Source organism: Pelodiscus sinensis, chromosome 23, assembly GCF_049634645.1.
Source record: "Pelodiscus sinensis isolate JC-2024 chromosome 23, ASM4963464v1, whole genome shotgun sequence".
Taxonomy (NCBI): Eukaryota; Metazoa; Chordata; order Testudines; family Trionychidae; genus Pelodiscus; species Pelodiscus sinensis.
This window is the reverse complement of record NC_134733.1, coordinates 14,498,694-14,518,316: the sequence shown is the minus strand read 5'-3', so window position 1 is coordinate 14,518,316 and position 19,623 is coordinate 14,498,694. Positions and strand designations below refer to the sequence as shown.

Below are 19,623 nucleotides of genomic sequence, written 5' to 3'. Positions count from 1 at the left end.
CTGGCGGTTCACTCTAGACGCCCAAGCCCCTGGCCATGCGAGGGGACATTGACCGGGGGGCAGCAGAGGGGAGCACACAGTCAGGGCCTGGGGAGGGGGAGCAAGTGAAATCTCTCTCTCCCTGCTCCCTTGAAAGGGAGCGCCGCGCTTAGTCTCCTCCCGCCCTGCAAAGGGCTCTGGCGGTTGACCAATTGGCCTGGGAGCAGGGGGAGCGGCAGGACCCCCGCAGGTCGGATCAATTTGCTTGGCGGGCCGCATCCGGCCCATGGATGCCCTTTGCCCACCCCTGCTTTGCTGCCAGCCAAACCCGAGTGCCATGCTGGACATAAACTGGGCACCCTGTTCCATGGCTTCTCCCCACCCTGGGCGCTCTCCGGAGGAGGAAGTGGGCGTAAGACCCAGCTGTCCTCCAGCTCTGCAGTAGGCGGCTAAGTGGCCATGTGCTGGGGCGATGCTGAGTGACCACAGCCCAGGGGCCAGGCGCAGAGCGGCCCTGCCTCTGCTGGGATCCCATGGATGTGCTGGGAGGAGCTGAACGCCACTTGGGATTGGGGAGTTCTGCACAGCCCCTGGAAACCAGCTCTGCAGGGCACTCACCGATACCTTCCCAGGGACCTGGGCCTCCAGGAGGCAGAGCTTGGGGCTAGTTTTCCAGCTGGGGGCAAGTGTCTCTTGCTGATCTGTATTTGGGGGGAGCAGGGGTGGGAACTGCAGAGGGGAAAGGCGCTGGGTTACAGGGAACTGGGAGGAGAGCTCTGGGTATCTTAGGAGCTCTGCTAGGCTCCCTTTCCCCTCCCTGCTTCCATGGCATTTAGTGCGCACACAGCCTGGACTGGAGCAGGCGCTGCTCCGGAAGTCCTGCTGTGCTCTCCCTCCCGCTTCCTAGGAGCTGCAGCGGCACCCATAAATTAATTAGCATCTGTGATTAATTAGTGATGGGTCGCCGCCTCCGCCTGCCTGGCTCCCTCCTGATCAAGCAAGGTTTACACCTCTCTGCTCTTTCTGCCCGCAGGGGGAGCTGAGGAGGGGCCGTCCACCTCCAAGGAGACCCAGAAGCAGCTGGCATATGCCCGGCGGCTGTCCCCGGCCGACCTCGAGCTGCTGGCCCAAGGGGACGATGACATTGTGGAGGACCTTGGTGATGATTACTTTGACGACCTAGCCGGTGACTGAAAACTCTGCAAATACTCTGGGCCTTGGAGGGCGAGTTTGTGCCCTCCCAGCCAATCAAAGCCAGCCCTGGTTGGGGTCCCTCAAGGCTTCCCTAGGCCTGGTCCCCAAGGCGGAGGTAGGGCCGCATGGGACAGGCAGCCCTTGCGGGGTGGAATTTGTCACCGATGCAGCCGAGGTGCTGCCTGGACCTTCCCACCGGATTTGGGAACGTAGTGAAATTTGTGCCCACGTCAGGGCCAGCAACACCGCTCAGCAAAGGTAATAAAAAGCCTCATTAAACTCCAGTGCCTTAAATAATGCAGCGTTCCGCGCCAGCCTGCTGGCGCCCAAAGACAGCAGTCCGTGGGGGAGACAGGCTCCTCTGCCCATGCTGGGCATGCCGCCACGCTGCTCCCAGATTGCTTGCCACGTGTCTTTGGCACGTCCCTGTCCCCGGAGACGTCCCCCGCTGTCGTTCCAAGCAGCCCAGAGCCGCGGCCACGCCCGCAAGCCGGGGGCGGAGGGGGGGGGCAGAAAGAGGATGATCCTGCAAACTTGGCAGACAAGCCGAAGGGAAGGGCCAGCCGGTCAGTTTTTTCTATTGTGCAGAGCACCCACGAAGGGGAGGCTACTCCCTGAGCCCCCTTGTCTTCATCCTGACGTGCAGCGCGGCTGGGGTGCTGCTTACGAGAGGGGTTTTCAGGGTGTCCCTCCAGCATGAGGGCCCAGCAAGCAAAGGGGACTGGCTTGGCCCTGAGCCCCCCTTACTGGGAACCCGGTTCCTGCCGCAGGGTCTCCCTCTGCTCAGCCTCACGGTTAATTACCTCGGTGCATTCCTTGGGGGGGAGGGGCTGCAATTCCCGAGAACCTAAGCCAATGACCTTTCCCGTGCTGCCTTAGCAGGCCAGGACTACACGGAAACAGGGGCCTTGGGGGCGGAGAGATGCGGAGGGGCTGCCCCAGAGCGGCTGAAAAGGAGGCCCATGCTGCTCCAGCAGGACTTGTCACGCAGCAGCCGCCTGGAGCAAGGGGCCCAGTGGAGGATACGTTCCTGTGCCACCTCTCTTCTGAGGAGTTCCCTGCAAACTCTGCCCACCCCACCCCCACTCCAGCTGTTGTCTGGGGCTGCCTGTCACGAGCACTCCCCCCCCCCCCCCCCGCCCTCGTCCCCCGAAACTGGGCTGAGCAATGGAAGGAAACCATTCTGAGGCTGCTGCCCTCTGGCAGGGCTTAGAATGGGAACAGCTGATGATGGGATTGAGTGAATGTTGGTGAAAAATTTCCAGGAGAAATGTTGAGGCATTTTCCCCTCCCCCCTCCTCCAGGCAAGCCACTGAGTAAAGACCCCTGGGGTGGGGCTTTTCACGTTTGTTTTTCCCCCCTTTTAACTTCTATGCAGGTGGACAATCACATGAAAAGCTTTGGGGGGAAGTGGGGCCAGTCCGCTGCTGCCCTGCAAGTGTGCTGAGAGGATAAAAACCGAGCCTGAGCCTGCCGTTTTGTCAGTCTGACGTTGCTTGAGTTTGGGATGAGAAATGTCCAAAATCCCCCGGCCCTTTTTTTTTTTTTTTTTTTTTTTTTTTTAAAGTAAACCTTATTTTTGGCAAGAAACTTTTGCAATAACAGATTCTTGACACGCTCTGCAGTCACTTCCCATTCACCTTCTCCGCTGGCAGCTAGCCATAGGCTCTGTCCCTTGGTTGTGGTTCCGGCCCGGCCGCCCAAGTGCATGTGACCTCGCTGTTCACAACCTTGGGCGTGCTCCCTTCCATCGCTCAGCTGTGCCAGGAGGTTTCTTGCAGCAGTTGTAGCAGGTGAAGCAAAACCTGACACCGCTCGAGGGGCAGTGGGCTTAATGCACAAGAACTGAGCGTGCCCCCCCGGAGCTTAGACGTACAGTGAACAGATGCAAGAGGACCAGCGTGGCACTGAGCAGGCATGCTAAGGGGGGGAAGCAAAGACCCTTAGTAAATTAACTGATTTTTTTTATTTAAATTGATTGCTGGAAAGCATTTATTGTGATGGGATGGATAATGACCTTTTTTTTTTTTTTTTACAAGATAAAGAAGCTAAGGTACCACCAAGCTATTTTTATAAGAAAAACGGTAGCACGTGCAACATTTAAACAAAAAGAGAGAGAAGTACCGTGTGTGATTGTTGTTCACAACTGTACGAGTCACAAGAGGTCAGCCCCAGGAGTTACCATCTTCTTCACAGTAGTAAAAACTTTACCTCCTGGTTTGCCTGACCTCCCTACCTCCTACGGGCATGCACAGGTACCTGCCTCATGGGCCTTAGCCGGCCACAATGTGCAACTACATCCACCTCTGTAACAAGGCTTAAAAAAATAACCCCTCCACAACCAAAAAACAATATCAATAAGTTTGCTGTACACAGGTGGGGGAGGGGGAGGCTGCTAGGAGGAACCTGGGGGGCCCTTCCCCCTCCACTATTGTTTTTTACATTTTTTTTTTCAAAAGAAAGTTACCAAAAATAAAGTCCTGGGAGAGGCTGGGGCCAAGGCGATGCCACCAGAGTCTGTCGTCTGCGTGTGCAGTGAAAGCACCGCGGCACCTCCTGCCCATGGGAGAACCGCCCAAGCTGCCTCTGCCGTACCATCCGCACCAAAGTAAACATGGACCGGAACGTGCCTTTTGTCTGTCTTTGGTATTGTTTTAAGAGCTGCTAGAGCTGCATAGACACCTGAACAAGGCGCTGAGTACAGTTTCTGGGAGGGGCTGGTTTGCTCAGTTCGGGGCTCTCTGCCTTGGCGGGCAGGGTCCTTCCCCCCCAGCAGTTCTCCAAAGCCACATTCCCCCGAAGGCAAATGGATGTGCATTCCCATCTCTGTCCACTGCTGTCCCTCTGGCTTGGGCAAGCAGGAAGGGGGGAGCATAGCCAGCTTTTCTCGTAACCCATTGTCCCCACTTGAATTGCTTTCAATAAATCTTTGGATTTGTTTCCCCTTCTTTGAGCTTTTCTTATTTTTTTTTTTAAACAGAAGTAAATATGCACACACAACAACATTCCCTCTTTCCTTGTGCTGGGCGAGAAGGTCCCCGGGGCTCGCCCGCACATCGCTGAGTTCGTCACGCGGTGTCAGGATGGGAGGGAGTCGTGCGGCTGGGCCGTTACGACGGCGGCTTGGTGGTGTCGATTCCCGCCAGTAAGGAGGGGTTGCCGTTTTCCTGCTTTGGTGAGATGCGGCTAGTGGGGAGCAGGCTGCTGCTGTAGGGGGAGGAGATGCTGCCGGTGGAGGAGGGGCGGAGCTCTGCGGGCGCCAGGTCTCGGTCCGGAGGCCGCAAGCCGGGGGGCTGCAGGGGGAATGCCATGGGGAAGCTTGCCATGTAGAGAACCCTGCCAACGCGCTTGGCCACCTGAAACGAGCAAATGAAGTTGCTTAGCAGGCAGCAGCGGGAGGGTGGACGCACTGAACGCTGAGCCTGCGTTTCCACGCAGCCTTGAATTTGGGAGGTGGGAGTCACAAGTGGAACCTCTTCCAGGTGCCTGCAGCCTAGAACCAACATGTCAGGGGTGTTTGTTGGGGGCGAGGGGAGGAGCAGGGCATCTTGCTGCTGCAGCCTGTTGCTTGCTCAAACAGCCAGGTGGAACGACACAGGCCTGTGGGCAGTTGGAGAAGTCAGGCCTCTGGCTTTGGACACCACCTATGCCCAGGCAGAGCGAGCCTGGTTTAAACACTAATTAATAGTTTACACAAGGAAATGGGGGTGGGGCTTTGTGTGTGTGTGTGATGTTTTGGGGGGAGGCTTACATTTCCGGTGTTGTGTAGTAGCAGGTGTGGGCTCCACTGTCTGCCCTTTAACGAGGCAAGGTGCTGAAGAGCTATTAGTCCCCCTTGGGTTTGGGCTGGTAGGTGATGCATTGACCCATGATAAAGCCCCCTGCCAGACCCCGGCAGAAAGGCAAGTGTTTGGCTGGCTGGAGTCACAGTCTCACTGTGAGACTAGGTCCAGAGCCGCTTGGGACAGTGTTAACAGTCAGCCGGGTGGGAGCTCTGCATCGCCAACTCACTCCCCACCACCCACATCCTGAGCTGCATGATTCACACTGCCCCCCCCCCCCCCCCCCTTCAGTTTATCACTGCAGAAACACAGAGGCGGGGCAGGTCCTTAGCCAGTCAGTCCCCAGTCTGTAACAGTGCTTGGGGTTCTTTAGCCAACGCATGTTCCTGAATTGTGGCCAAGCTGCAGTTCTGCAGAAAAGAGCCTGGGGATGACAGGGGATGAGAAGCTGGATATGAATCAACAATGTGTCCTGCTAGCCAAGAAGGCTAATGGCTTATTGGGGAACATTAGGGGGAGTATTGCCAGCAGATCTAGAGAAGTGATTATTCCCTTTTATTTGGCAGTGGTGAGGCCACAGCTGGGAGTGTTGTGTTGTGTCTAATTCTGCCCCCCCCCCCCCCCCCCATTACAGAAAGGACGTTGACCACATTGGAGAGGGTCCAGTGGAGGGCAATGAAAATGATGAGGGGGTTGGAGTACATGACCTGTGAGGAGAGGCTGAGGGATTTAGGCTTATTTAATCTGCAGCCTGGAGACAGAGGGAGGAATTTGATAGCAGCCTTTCACTACCTGAAGGGCAGTTCCAAAGAGGCTGGGGAGAGGCTGGTCTCTGAGGAGCAATGGTCTCAAGTTACAATGGGGGAGGGGAAGTCTAGTTGGTTAGTAGGAAAAACTAGGAGGGTGGTGAAGCACTGGGATGGGTTCCCTAGGGAGGTGGTGGCATCACCGGCCCTAGAGGTGTTTAAGTGCTGGCTTGGCAAAGCCCTGGCTGGGATGATTTAGTTGGGATTTGGGCAGGGGGCTGGACTCGATGCCTCCCGAGGTCTCTTCCAGCCCTAGGATTCTGTCCTTCTAAAGTCCATCTCGCAGCACACACCTGGCAGTGCCACCGCCTCCTGCAGCACCCACCTCCCTTGGGCAGTGGTCCCTAGGGCGAAGAGGCACGGGGTGGGGAGAAGAGAGGAGTAACATCGAGGCGGGTTTTAAATGAAGCACTTGACCGATGCCTTTTATTCTCTTACACTTCTCTCTCTCCCCCCCCCCCCCCCCCCCACACCATGGGGGGAGAGTGGGCTCTAGCCAGGCTGTGCTAAAGAACCAGGGTTTGCGAGCAAGCAGGTGGCTTGTGTAGCCACACACCCTGCCCTCCAGCACATGCCAGTTTGGAGCTGGGACGCTCCTCCCATTCCTGGGCAGTCGCACGCCTCTGATTTCCCTGCTCCCCCCCTCCCTGCCCAAAATACTAAGACACAAGCTGCGCCTCTAAGCAGAGCTCCAGGACATGCCCCAAGTAGACAGAGCAAGGCGAGCAGGACACTGCAGACCGCAGCAGGGATAGGTGGAGAGGCCTTAGATCATTTTTCTCCATCACAATCCTGTTTGCTATTGAAAAACAAGCTAGTCCCTCCTCGTTCCTGCCACCAGCCCAATCTGAAAACAGCTTTGGTGCGGCACTAATGGCTGCCCAACTTTACATTAGGGGTGGAGGGTGGGACAGGGAGATGGGGTGAGGGAGTGCTGCCCCCTTTGCCAAAGGGTGGAGAAACATCTGCAGCATTTCTCACCTCCCAACCAGGGCCAAATTCCGAACCACGTTTCAGCACCTACCCAGCTGTTCTGCATTTAAGCCTCAATAGAAACAGGCTTGTGTGCAACCCAAACAACTGGGGGTTTCTCTTGGCAAAATGCCTCCTTCCCCCCATGCAACTTTCACACTGCTGATTGAGGCGGGGCTTTCTCGCTTTTTAAAACCAGAGCTCAGCCCTTCTCCCAAAAAGCTAAACCCAACACATCTGTGCGCTAGCTGGAGCTCTCTGTTTTTAAGAAACGTAAGAGTTTTATTTCCTACTGAATTGATCCACAGGGAACAATTGCCCACAGAACCTTTTTATTAGACCCCTCATAAACAGTAAAGGCTGCAGGGAAAGCAATAAAGTTACCCTTATTGTTTTAACATAACAAATGTGTGGCTTGTGGGAAGTGGAAACTAAAGCTGACGGTTCTGTGTCGATGGTGAGTGTCTGTGTATCACCATTATTTACATAAATTCACATACATATGCATATAAAATTTGTGTATACACCTATATAAACAGCTATAATACAGCAATCACTATGTATCTTAGTGTACATATATAATATATTTTATGGAATTTGTTATTAATATGTCTAAATACCCATTCCAGTCATGTGTTCCCTGTGTGTGTGTGTGTGTGTCAATGCAGCTACATATCTGATCTGGATGGGTCGATGTGCATTTTGCTTTTACAGAGACTGGTCACAAATGTTTCTTTCCCTTTTAACGTTACCCTCCATTTAGAACAGCAGGGCCTTCAGACATTAGATTTTGCTTCCTTTCCAAAAAACCCACCCCAAAAACCCAGCATGCCAGGTATTGTAATACCAGCCCGTATTCCTTGTGTTTATTAGATTAATTGTGTTGAAATTCAGACCCACTGACCCAAACCAATGGCTCTAAAGCCCAGGAATCTGCTGGCTAATTATCATCAAGCGCTGAGGCTGCCACTGGGTTAGGGCCTGTCAGCCCAATGGTGGCGGGGGAGGGGTAGTGCGCCTGAGGCACAGCCGCTGCCCAAGGGGGCACAGGCGACTTTGCCCACCCGTAATACAACCAGAGAGGGCTTGAGTTAGCCCTCCCTCTGCACAGCTCCTTGCCTGTGAGGGTGTGGGTGGCTGCGGGGAGCTCCTGCCAGCATGCTAAAAATAGCCACACTGACCAGCAAGCAAGCTGGTTTCACGGCCATAGTGCCCTCCTGCAACATGCTAGTGAATGACGCTGTCTCACCAGGGCGGCATCTTCGCTCTGCCTCAGTCACTGAAGTCCAGCTGTGGCACCGAGAGCTAGGGTCACAGCTCTGCACATGATCAACAGCGAGGGAGAGCTCCCTGGCCTTTTGTAAGAGAGCTTTTGGGGGGGAGGGTGCAGCTTGGGTTGGTCTACCCGGGAACAAGCCAATCGTAGTCTTACCTGTGATCTGATCTTCAGCGCCGGTCCCAATTTGAGTCCCATGTTGTTCAGTAAGTGCTCTTCGGTCAGAAGCGGCAGTGTCTCGCCATCGATCGCCTGTTCTCTGAATACCTGCAGACAAACCAAAGAGACACCCCTCCATGCTTACAAGTACCAGCGCAGGGCACATCACACTCCGCACGCTAACAGCATGGGAGAATGCAGAAGGGGGCTGCTGAATCCATTTATTAGCATTATTTGCTGTGCTGATCCCTGCGTATTAGGTGCTGTACAAACCCAGAAGAGAGGGCAGAGAAGAGCAATGATCAAATGTCTAGAAAACATGGAAAAATAGGTCTATGTTCCTTCATAGGTCATTTAGTCTGGAAAAAAGAAGCCTGAGAGGGGACATCATAGCTTTCATGTACCTACGAAGGTTGTTACAAGGTTGGTAAGGATATCAAGGATGGTCTAGCTGGTGCTGGGGAGGGATAGCTCAGTGGTTTGAGCATTGGCCTGCTAAACCCAGGGTTATGAGTTCAATCCTTGGGGAGGCCATTTGGGGCAAAAATTTGTCAGGGATGGTACTTGGTCCTGCTGTGAAGGCAGGGGACTGGACTTGATGACCAAAGTCACTTCCAGTTCTAGGAGATAGGCATCTCTATTAATTTATTTTTATTTATTTACTGGCTCCAACCAGAAGGGCAGGGGACTGGACTCGGTGACCTCTCGAGGTCCCTTCCAGTGCTATGATTCTAAGGAGGGAGAAAAATTGTTCTTTGACCTCGGAGGATAGGACAAGAAGCAATGGGCTTACATTGTAGCAAGGGAGGTTGCGGTTGGACATCATTAGGCCAAACTTCCTAACTCAGGGTGGTTAAGCACTGGAATAAACTGCCTAGGGAGGTTGTGGAATCTCCCTCACTGGAGATACTGAGATGGTCTAGCTGGTGCTTGGTCCTGCCATGAAGGTGGGGGGTCGAGACCTGATGACCTCTTGGGATGTTCCAGTTCTAGGATCCTATGAGAGACAGTCCTGGCCCCCAAGATGACAGGATGATGCTCCAAAGGAGTCGAGTTTCACCACAACAGCAGCACAGGGCAGCATGACCTGGAGGCTTTCCCTAATGCCCCCATTGGCTAAAATTGCAGACAATGGGAGCAGTGTGTGCGGGGGTGGGGCCTAAGAGCAGTAGGAGACATGGAGCCAGCTAAGTGCACCCCATCCAACTTGTGCTCACACCTCCTGCACCCTCCTCCTACACACCCCCTCCTTGCACCTTCCTGGAACCCCACTCCACTCCTGCACCCTCCCTCCTAGCCAGCCCACCCCCACCCCGACCCCACAGCTCCACCCCCTCCTGCATCCATTTTGTCATGGGTCTGTAGAAAGTGGTCTGTAGAAAGGTCTGCATTGAGCAGGGTGGGCCGCCGGCCAGAAAGTTTGAGAACCCGATTTAAACAAAACCCAGAGCCCAAACACTGCTAACATGCCAGACCGAGATGGTTGGGCAGCGTGTTTGCCATAGCACAGATAAAGAGGCAGGCCAAAGTGTGTCATAGCGGGGGCATGATTTCTAACAGCTCCTTTCAATTAATTAGCTAAAAATCTATGCACCCCCCTAGGTGCTGCACCTCAGCAGAAGAGGGGGTTTGTGTTACACGTACAAGCACTGCCTCTCGGGTTAGACAGGCTGTCACAATGCAAAATGCCCTGTCCCTTTGGATGGCCAGCCAACCGGAGCGACATGAGCCTCCGCCCCCCCCGGCCGAGCCAGGCGGGTCTCTGACAATGGTCCTGCTGTTGCTTCAGAGGCGAGTGTCACTTACCCTCCTAGGAGCTGTAGCCTGTGCTATTGCCCACGAGTGATTCAGAAAATCACAGGTGTAAAAAAGCCCCAGACAGCTGAGAGCTTAAAAACTGGATGGTGATAGACTGTGAAGCCCAGGGACGATGGCCAGGGGAGGGGGGCAAAGGGGATGACATCCTGAACAAAACGAGTCAGCGGCCATGTCTGTAGCTGCTACCCTTGCTTCATTTAGGCTTCAGAGTGACACTCCTGGAATTTTATTTATATATATATATATCATCACACACCCCTTCCCAAACACCTGGATTCCACCCCCCCAGGGCCTGCCATAGATAAGACACCCTGCCCCCTCGCCCGCTCCTATGCACAGTGCTTCTGTTTGCCATTTCTGAAATTGGGGGTGTAATTTTATTAGTCTTCCTGGCGGCATCTTGATTCCATTACTACTGGCTCAGTGCATGCAGTACCACCTCTGGAGTATAAAATACCACGCAGTATTTTTTCTCGTGCTGCCAAGCCCTTGCCCATTAGAGCGGACCCTGGGTTCCAGCGGACTTGCCTCTATTTTCTGCTCCTCCCTGAACCCCCCCTTCGCTCCACCCGGGTTTTTGCACATCCAGGGCAAGCGCTGGCCTCTTGTCTGGGCAAACTGTCTGGGGCTACAGCACTAGCGAGAGCTGTTGTGCCTTGGTAGCACATCCCCGCAAAGGGCAGGGGCTTTCCCTTTGCGCCAATGGTTTCTTTCTCCATAGAACCAATCCCTTGGAGAGCAGCCATGGCCGTGACGCTGAGGCAGCTGAGCCGTGGCCAGCTCATATTGCTGGTCTCCCCCAGCAAAGCGGCTCTTGATGACTGCAGCCCTCTGTTTCTGCTCCTGCAGCGAGCAAAACGCAATAGAGCGGCTCCTTTCCTTCCTACAAAGCCAGCATGGCCAGGCGCCAAAAGCTCCCTCACTCAGCTCTCTACCCCTAAAGCCCTAACCTGCGGGTACAGGGAGGCATCACTCCACCGGGGGGACAAGGGTGGAGGTGGACAGAGATCGGGAGACTTTGTTCTCAATGACGTTACTTTTTGGTGCCTTTGAAATGTGTTGCCGAGGGCGCAGCGTCACCGCCAAGCTCTCGCTGGCTTCCTGGCGGGTGCGCGCTGTGGGCCGGTGCCAGACCTCCCCAGCAGCTGTGGTCTGAGAGGAGAGAACAGACAGCTCCGCAGCACCCTGCACGCAGGAAAGGCACAACCCTGATGAATGACAGAAGCAGCCGCCCTTTAACCCCCCGCATGCCGGCACCCGCGCCAGCCAGGACGCCGGGGTTGTTCACAACGGAGCCCAGTACCAGACAGTGCTGGGGTTTGCTAAGCGTCAAGAGTGCTGCCGCGCCAGGGCATCAGTCCGCTCTGGGCTTGCTGTCCCTGGAGCACTGGGTGTAAATGGCTGGTGCGTGGGCTCAGGATTTCTCCACCTCTCTCACCTGCCACAGTGCTCTGTTCCGGGGGGTAGAGCCAGCGGAATTCCACGGCCACCGGTGAGTTATCTCAGATCGGGGCTGGTTTAACATCTCACCCCACCCCTGGAAACCTACCTTCTTCCCCATCTCACCCTCCTGAGCTGCCCTTCCTCTTCTCCACCCCCCCCCAGGCCTCCCCCTCTCTCACGCATGCATCCCTTGCTGTCTTTCTACACTGAGAACTGGCAATAGGTGGCATGCAGCCAGGCGCAGTTCACCAGGGTTAGCCGCTGGTGGGCCGCTGGGCTCTTTATTCACCTGCGTGTCTGCTCGCAGCTCCTGGATCAACGTTCCCGGCCAACAGGAGCTGCAAGAAGCAGCGTCCTGGTCCACACCGCTTCCCACAGCTTCCAGTGGCTGGGAAGGGCGACCTGCAGCCCAAGGGAACAGCAAGCGGCCGTACCTGTGGACGTGCAGGTAAATAAAGTGCCGACGGCCCACTAGGGGCTAACCCTGGTGAACCACGTCTGGCCTGCAGGCTGCTGACTGCCCGCCCCTGTTCTCCACCCACGTTCCCAGCCCTCCTCTCCCGCCACGCCAGACACAAAAACCTCTCCCGCCCCCCAGCAACTCATACCTACCCTGCTCTCTCCAGCCCCCCTCGGAGTTCTCCCGCAGGCGCCCCGTGGCTGTCAGACACACTCCTCTCCTAAGCCCTCCCGCTCCCTCTCGCAGGCCCAGCTGCTGGCCGGGGGGGGGGAGGGTGAGGGGGGGGAAGCACCAGGCTTACAGGTGGTTTTAATGAAGCTTGTCAGGATGAGATTAACACCACGGTTAGGGGGCAAAGGAGGACAGGCTTTGCGTTGACAGCACAGCCGCCAGCCACCCGGAGAGCGAAGGGAGGCCTTGCTTCCAGGCCACCGTCAGGAGATCTATGAACATAGGCCGGGCTGTGAACCTGTGCAGAATAACGGGCCTGATGCCCTGCTAGGTGCCTCCCCACGCCTGCTCCCAGGAGCGATGCTAAAGCTGAGTCAGGGCTTGCTCCTGCTGCCCGGGGCCCGTTGCAGGAAAGGTCCCTCGCTGGGCCGTGGTAACGCTCTGAGCAGCAGCACAGCTGCGGGGGTGATGGCAGCTGATGCCTAATGCTCCCGGGAGGGGGAAAGGGAGGAAGCGTTTGAAAATCAGTTCTGTCCACTTGTTTCTGAGCTGGCTGAATTCGACCTGGGGCCCATGGGACGGCTGTGCTGGGGGAGTCCGGAGCTGTGCTTGTTAAACTCAAATCCCTTCCTGTCCCCTCTGCTTCTTCCCCTCGGGAGCTGCCTCTTACTGCCTGGATCTGCCCGGTGTCCTCTGTCGGGCTGCGTCTGCCCCCCAAGGAGCTGGATTGTCCTGAGCTAGACTTTTAGTTCTCACCGCCGCTCAGGAATCCGCGCGCTTGCCGGCCGCGCCTGCTCTCAATGGGGTGTTTCTAATGGACTGCAACAGCTGTGGGAGCCAGAAAGCAGAGCTGGTTTGTGTATCCCTCCTAACAGCCTCACACTAAGCGGCTTTATGAACCTGGCAGCCCTGATGGGCACATGGCTCCTGCTGCAAAGGGGCTTTAAAAAAAACCCAAATGTTGTGAGCGTGGGGGTCTTTGGCAGCGCCCTCCCCTTCTCCCAGAACTCTGCCCCTGCAGCACTGCCCCCTGCCTGCGTCTGGGGTGCCCTCACTGGAGCCGAGACATGAGATGCGAGGAGACGGGCTGTGACCCTAGTGGAATCCGCACTCACTGGAGGCGAAAGTCTGAGCACGTCAACCCAGCTGTACCAGCGACTGCCCTGGTACAAGGCACCCTTGGCTTTTCACCTGGACCCCTGGCACCGTGCTCCAGGGCGGCGGAGCTACAGCTGGGCACCAGCGATAATCCAATGCCTTGCGCCAGGCCAAACTGGGGCTTCCTTTTAGTGCCAGGTCCCGGCGCTCTGAGAAAAGGCCTTTCTGAACAGCCCTCAAAGCCGGGACAGTCCTCTGCTACGACTCCCCCGGACCGCCCAGCACAAAGCCAGCACTGTGTTCGGTTTGGTTGTGGGCCACCGTGGACTTCCGCACACCTATCTCCCAAGCAGGGAGCTGCTAGCTGTGTAATCCACCCAGCAACAGCAGACACCAGCTTCTCCCCTCCCACCTTCCTCCCTGCTAGCCACATACACACCCCTGCATGCCCTGGGGGCATCTACTGGCAGCCAGCGGTTAAGCCCCAATCCGGTAGGAAAACAGGAAAGCCAGACGGTTGACAGGCCCTGCAGGGCTCTCTTAAATATTCCGCCACATTAGCTCTGATTGATTGCAGAGGTTTTGCAGGAGGGGAGGGGAGGGAGTGGAATTGGAGCGAGTTTTCTCCTTACCTCTCCCACCCCCACCTAACATTTCCCAGGCTGCTGTGAATTTACCTGAGTGTACTCGGCACAGCCAGACAAACTGCCCACAAAGCTACAGACGTCCTCCACTGTCCATTTGCTGATGTCTTCCAGCGCAGGGCTCTCCTCCCCATCCAAGAACAGACCTCCCATGGCGCCTGGATTGTTTGGGGCAGGGAGGAGGGGGAGGAGAAGGAAACATAAATCATTAAAATCCCACACGGACAGCAACAGGCCTGCGATCTGAATATTTCTCTCTAGCCACACATCCATTTTTAATGGCCTGTCAATTAAAACGCCGGGCAGGGTCAATTCTGCCTCCTGGAGGTCCCTCGCTCGGAAGAGGTGTTGGGGGGGGCCAAGAGGGAGGGGGAAAATCCCTTCTAATGTGTTTCATGTGTTTAATGTTCTTCAGCTGCAGCAGTGAGGGGCGAGGGGGGAGAGAGACACCCCCGAAGGCATGTTTCTCCACACGCACCGCAAAATGGAAAAACTCTGGCTGGCCTGCAAGTTCCTTTCCCCCTGCCCTGCTCCCAGCTACGTGCTCCAAATGATAACAAGCCCTAAAACTCCGCCCGGCAGCCTGCTGCTTAGCTGGAGCTGGTGTGGAGGAGAGAATTCTCACTCCTTATGAACCATCCTTTGTTTTAACACTCCCACAGCCCAAAGTCTGGCTGCTTAACACGTCACGGTGCTTTAAATGCATAACCGTATTCCCCCCCCACACACACACCCTGCCTTCCCTTCATTGGGGCAGGGTCTGGCCGGGTGGGGGAGGTGAGCCTGAAGCTCCAGAAAGGGTCCGGTTCACGCAGACAGGTCAATCCTCCACAATGCAAGAGGAGCGGTTCTAGTCCCAGCCCTTCCAGCAAGGCTGGAAGGCGGCAGACTGCTCTGTCCTTTTGGGATTGGAGAGCTCTGAGGTTTTCCTGCTCCTCATTGTCCCAGCGCTTGACAGCGTGGAAGGAGAGCGCTGGACGAGAGCCCAGAGAGGAATGGGGCAGAGGTCTGGAGAATGAGAAACGCTGGAGATGAAAACCGGGTGGGCTACTCCAGTTTCTCCTGGGTTGCAACAGAGGAGCAAAGAGATTGCCACTGATAACAGAAAATACTTGTTTGGAAAATGCCTTATTCCCCTACATAAGAATGGTCATACTGGGTCAGACCAAAGGTCCATTTAGTCCTATATCCTGTCTTCCAACAGTGGCCAATGCCAGGTGCCTCAGAGGGTATGAACAGAACAAGGAATCGTCAAGTGATCCCTCTCCTGTCATCCATTCCCAGCCCCTGACAGAGGCTAGTGGCACCATTCCAACCCATTCTGGCTAATAAGTATTGATGGACCTAACCTCCATGAATTTATCTAGGTTTTGTTTGAACTCTGTTAAAGTCCTGGTCTTCACAACATCCTCTAGCAAGGAGTTCCACAGGTTGACTGTGCCTTGCATTAAGAAATACTTCCTTTTGTTTGTTTTAAACCTGCTACCTATTAATTTAATTTGGTGACCCCTAGTTCTTAGGTTATGGGAACAGGTAAATAACTTTTCAGTTTAGAAAAGAGGAGACTAAGGGGGGATATGATAAAGGCGTATAAAAATCATGGAGAAAGTGAATAAGGAAAAGTCCTAGTCTTTTTAATCTCTCTTCATATGGCACCCATTCCGACTCCTAGTCATTTTTGCCCTTTTCTGAACCTTTTCCAATGCCAATATATCTTCTTTGAGAGGTGGTGACCACATCTGTATGCAATATACAAGATGTGGGTGTGCCATAGTTTTATATTGAGGCAATAAAATATTTTCGGTCTTATTCTCTATCCCTTTTTTAAGGATTCCTAACATTCGGTTTGCTTTTTTGACTGCCACTGCACATTGAGTGGATGTTTTCAGAGAACTATCCACAGTGACTTCAAGATCTCTTCCACAGTGGAACTCACCACCTATGAGACCATGAGCTCAGGAGGATGCTAAAAGGGACGGGACATTCAGGGGAGTCAGAACATCAACAGAAACACTGGATAGGATAAAAGCTCTCATGCTTTTGGGCATGGGCTAGTAAGGAAGTGGAAGGAACAACCGCCCAGTGATGTGTTACCATGGAATTATCTGTTGTGGGATGTTCAGAGTGTCCTGGACCATCTGGTGCTGACCACTGTCCTCAACCATGTTTATCAGATGAGGGTTGGAAGAGTCCTCAGGAGGCCATCTGAAAGCAGGACCAACCCCAAGGAAATCGTCCCAGGCGGGGCTTTGTCAGGCCTGGCCCTAAAAACTTCTAGGATTTGTCCATTTGAAAAAGGGGCTGGAATTGTCTGTCTCCCTCTGCCTCTCTTTGAACAAGTGTGAAGTGGGGATTGGGGGGGGAGGCTCAGAAGTTTCACCCACTTCACTTCATGAATAGGATTGAATATCCCCTGCCCTGTCCTCCAGCCACATAGAGGCCTGGAACCCCAGCACTTCGCTCCTTACAGGCCATTTTCTTAGTATCGTTTCTAAGACTGCAGCACCTCAGGGCCCCAGCTACGGACCAGGCCTCTGTTGTGCTCAGAGCTGTACAAACGCAGAGCAAAAAGACAGTCCCGGCCCCAGAAAACTCACAGCCTAGGTCCTCCTTGGCTTCTCCTCCTCGGCCTCTGAGAGATCAGAATCTAAACCCTAGTCTAAGCCCTGGTCCCCCACTGCAATCTCCTTTCACAGCAAGGGCAAAAACTGCATGCCTTGCCCTCCAGAGTGGTGCCCTCTGACTGCTACCCTCTGCAGAGAGCCTGGGCGCACCACAACACGCTGTCCGGAGGCCTTCAAAACCCTCTGTGGGTCCCTCCCGCATTGTGAAACAGCCAAACCTAGCATCTTACCTCTCCACCCCTTGCGTCAATCTGAGCCCCTCAATCCACCTCCCTCCCTTTTCCTCCTAGTCAGCAAGAGCCTGGATTTCAACGTTCCCTCTAAGCTTTTCCATCCACATGCAGATTTTTTCCCATCCACGTGCAGAATAAAATTATATGTGCACTGAGGCATGTGTGAATGTGCTCCACCAGTAGAAACAAAACCTCGCTGTGGGCGCTCTGCTAATTAACTGAGCAGCACTTGAATCTCTCCTGAGTGGCCGCACCAGCGCCCAGCTTACAGGGAACACTGATGGGCTTCGGTGAACTTTCATCTGCCCTTATAAAGGTTGCCATGGAAACTACTAGCTTTCCCATGCGGCAGGGAGGCTGGAGCAGGAAGGAACTGAAAGGAATTTGGGAGGCTGCTGGAGGAGCAGCATTTTCCCTTCCCTCCCAGCTAGAAGATGGACAGACAGACGGACGAGCTCCCTTAGGTTACAATCATTATCATTCGTGGTGTGTCCACTGCGCTGAAACCCAAACTCCTGGCTGTTTACATGGAAGCCAGCGAGACACTGGGACGGCTGTCGGCTGACTTTCCCTCCTTTTTTGGAAAAGCAACTGCAGCTCGGTAAATAGAGGGAGTGAAACTGAACTCAATTATTCCAGGCACAGCCGACACACGGGCGAGACGCCTCCATCTGCAGCCAGAGCAAGCGTCTCCGCGGGGATTGGACGGTAACAGCCAACTGCTTTAAAATTAGGTACTTCCTTATTCTGAAGGCAAGCCAAGGACTGCAGCAGCCCAGCGCTTGGGAACGAAGCCTTCTCCAGTCAGTCATGCAGCCAACGCGCCTGCCCCAGCCTCAGGCTCTGCCTGAGACGCCATGGAGAGGCTGAGCAGTACATACCTGGCAGTGGCTGTCTCCAGACTCCTACCAGGGATTATGGTGATGGGATCGTGTTCAACTCTATTTGTGACTGGAAGGGCTGATGTCAAGGGATAGGGCTAGTGAGTCTTGATGTAACTTTTGGGACAGTTCTCCCCTTCTCCATCCATGTTCCCTCTAATCTTTTCCTGGGCTGAATAATTTTTTTAAACGATGCACTGAGGCATGTGCAGATGTGCACCACCAATAGACACACACGCTGATGGCTGTGGGCGCTCTGCTAATCAACTGGACCGCACTTGAATTTCTCCTGAGCGGCCACACAAGTGCTCAGCTTAGAGGGAACACTGCTCTCCACCCTCATGCCAGTGAGCCTAACACGGGGTAGAGTTGGGGAAACGAGCTGAGCGCCCATCGGCTCTATTTGCAGCCTCGCTAACATCACTAATGGAGCCGAGCCAAAGGTCAGTTCTGCCAGGCAGCCCTCTCCTCATCCCTCCATGCCCACACTCAGCCAGCGGTCTCCAGGAGTCAGGGCAAGGGCAGCCTTGCCTTAGGGCGGCACGTAATATTTTCCACCTATCCACACACAGTGGAAGCGGATATTGCCGAAGCACTGATCTCCACGGATTTGCCTTCCCTCCCCGGCCGCACAAGAAAACCCGCGGGCTGCCGGTGAAAGCGTCAGTAGAGCACAGAAGTTGAGAGAGAGATGCTGAAATCTTGGCCCCTCTCCAGTATCAAAACTTCACTGACTGCAGCCAGGCACGAGCTTCTCTCTGTGGAGGAGGCAAACACCCGGCGCTTCATGAATTTCAACCACAGATTTGGGAGCTCAGCACCTTGGAAACAGAGGACTGATAAGCCACCTCTTCCATCATCCCCCATTCTGCAGGTAGACCAGTGGGCTCAATACATGCCAGTATTGCTGGGTACAATGGGTCACGCAGGACATCAGACTTAGTGAGCAGAATGGTCCCTTCCAGCCTCGACATCTATTTACCTCCTGTGTATTGTCCAGCCCATGGTCCTGTTCCATCTGAAATGTCCCTCCTTTTGCTTCCCTGGGGAGGCTTCTGCACAGTCTGCTAGGCTGCACAAACCCACCTTTGGGACAGTTATCAAAAGGACGATAAAGCTATTCCAAGGGTCTAGACCAGGGGTTCTCAAACTTCTTGGCCCAAAGCCCACCCTGCTCAACGCAGACCTTTCCACAGACCACCAGCCACCTACCCGTGATGACAGAACGAATGCAGGAGAGGGCGGAGGTGCAGGGGCTGGCTGGGAGGGAGGATGGAGAAGCAGGCTGGAGGTGTAGAGCTGGGCTGAGAGGGAGGGTGCAGGAGTGGGGTGGAGGTGGGGAGTCTGGCTCGGAGGGAGGGTGCCGAAGCGGGGTGGAAGGAGGAAGGGAGATGGGGGTGCGGGGTCTGGACATGAGGTGGATGGGGACACTTACCTGGCTCCGTGCCTCCTGCTGCTTTTAGGCACCACCCCCCACTGCTCCCATTGGCCACAATTCTGACCAATGGAAGCAGCCGGGAAAGCTTCCACTTCCCTAAGCTGCTATTCTCCCAGCCGGAGAAGGAGGAGCAGCAAGCGCACCCCATGAGCTAGATCCACTCGCGAGGGGGGTGCCTCAGGGCCGGGGCAGGAGAGGAACCCTGAATTTGCAGCTCACCTACAAGGCAGCCTGCACTTTGAGAACCACTTGTCTAGAAGGGAAGCTCCCTCGGCTGCTAAGGGCACATCACCGGATACCGCTGGACTAGGGGACAAAACACAGTAGCATTTGTCCCCAGCCAGGTTCCTCCTCTCTGACTGAGTGACTAGTCCAATGGATGACAGAGCATTTCACCACATGGGGCCCCAGCCCCATAAAAGCACCCCCTAGCAGCTGGTATTAAATCCCCCACCCATGCACTTTCTGGTGGCTGTGGTAGAAAGGCCAAGGTCCCTGGAGACCAAGCTGCCCATCCCTTCCAGAAATGGGCATCTCTGCAGGGCACGGCTGTGCCACGGGGCTGACAGGTGTTGCCGAGGCTGAATCTATTCTAGAGTCAGTCCAGGCCCTCAGGCCCCAGCACTGTGTCCTGAGAGGAGAGAA

The 19,623-nt window shown here is 54.9% G+C and overlaps 2 protein-coding genes across 13 annotated transcripts in view; one reads left to right on the top strand and one right to left on the bottom strand.

The window, feature by feature from the left end:
• Nucleotides 1–2,697, top strand: part of NOC2L (NOC2 like nucleolar associated transcriptional repressor) — a 90,621-nt gene extending 87,924 nt beyond the window's left edge. Inside the window, exon 19 of the mRNA XM_025186660.2 lies at nt 1,013–2,697. Coding sequence (XP_025042445.2) covers nt 1,013–1,173 — 161 coding nt within the window. The 3' untranslated portion in view covers nt 1,174–2,697. The remainder of the gene's footprint in view (nt 1–1,012) is intronic.
• The window catches only part of SAMD11 (sterile alpha motif domain containing 11), a 324,237-nt gene continuing 307,300 nt past the window's right edge, over nt 2,687–19,623 (bottom strand). For all 12 annotated transcript variants that reach the window (XM_075906866.1, XM_075906863.1, XM_075906862.1 and 9 more), the window contains 3 exons: nt 13,836–13,960; nt 8,166–8,276; nt 2,687–4,529 (listed from right to left, as the gene is read on the bottom strand). In XM_075906866.1, coding sequence (XP_075762981.1) covers nt 4,284–4,529; nt 8,166–8,276; nt 13,836–13,960 — 482 coding nt within the window. In that variant the 3' untranslated portion in view covers nt 2,687–4,283. The remainder of the gene's footprint in view (nt 4,530–8,165; nt 8,277–13,835; nt 13,961–19,623) is intronic.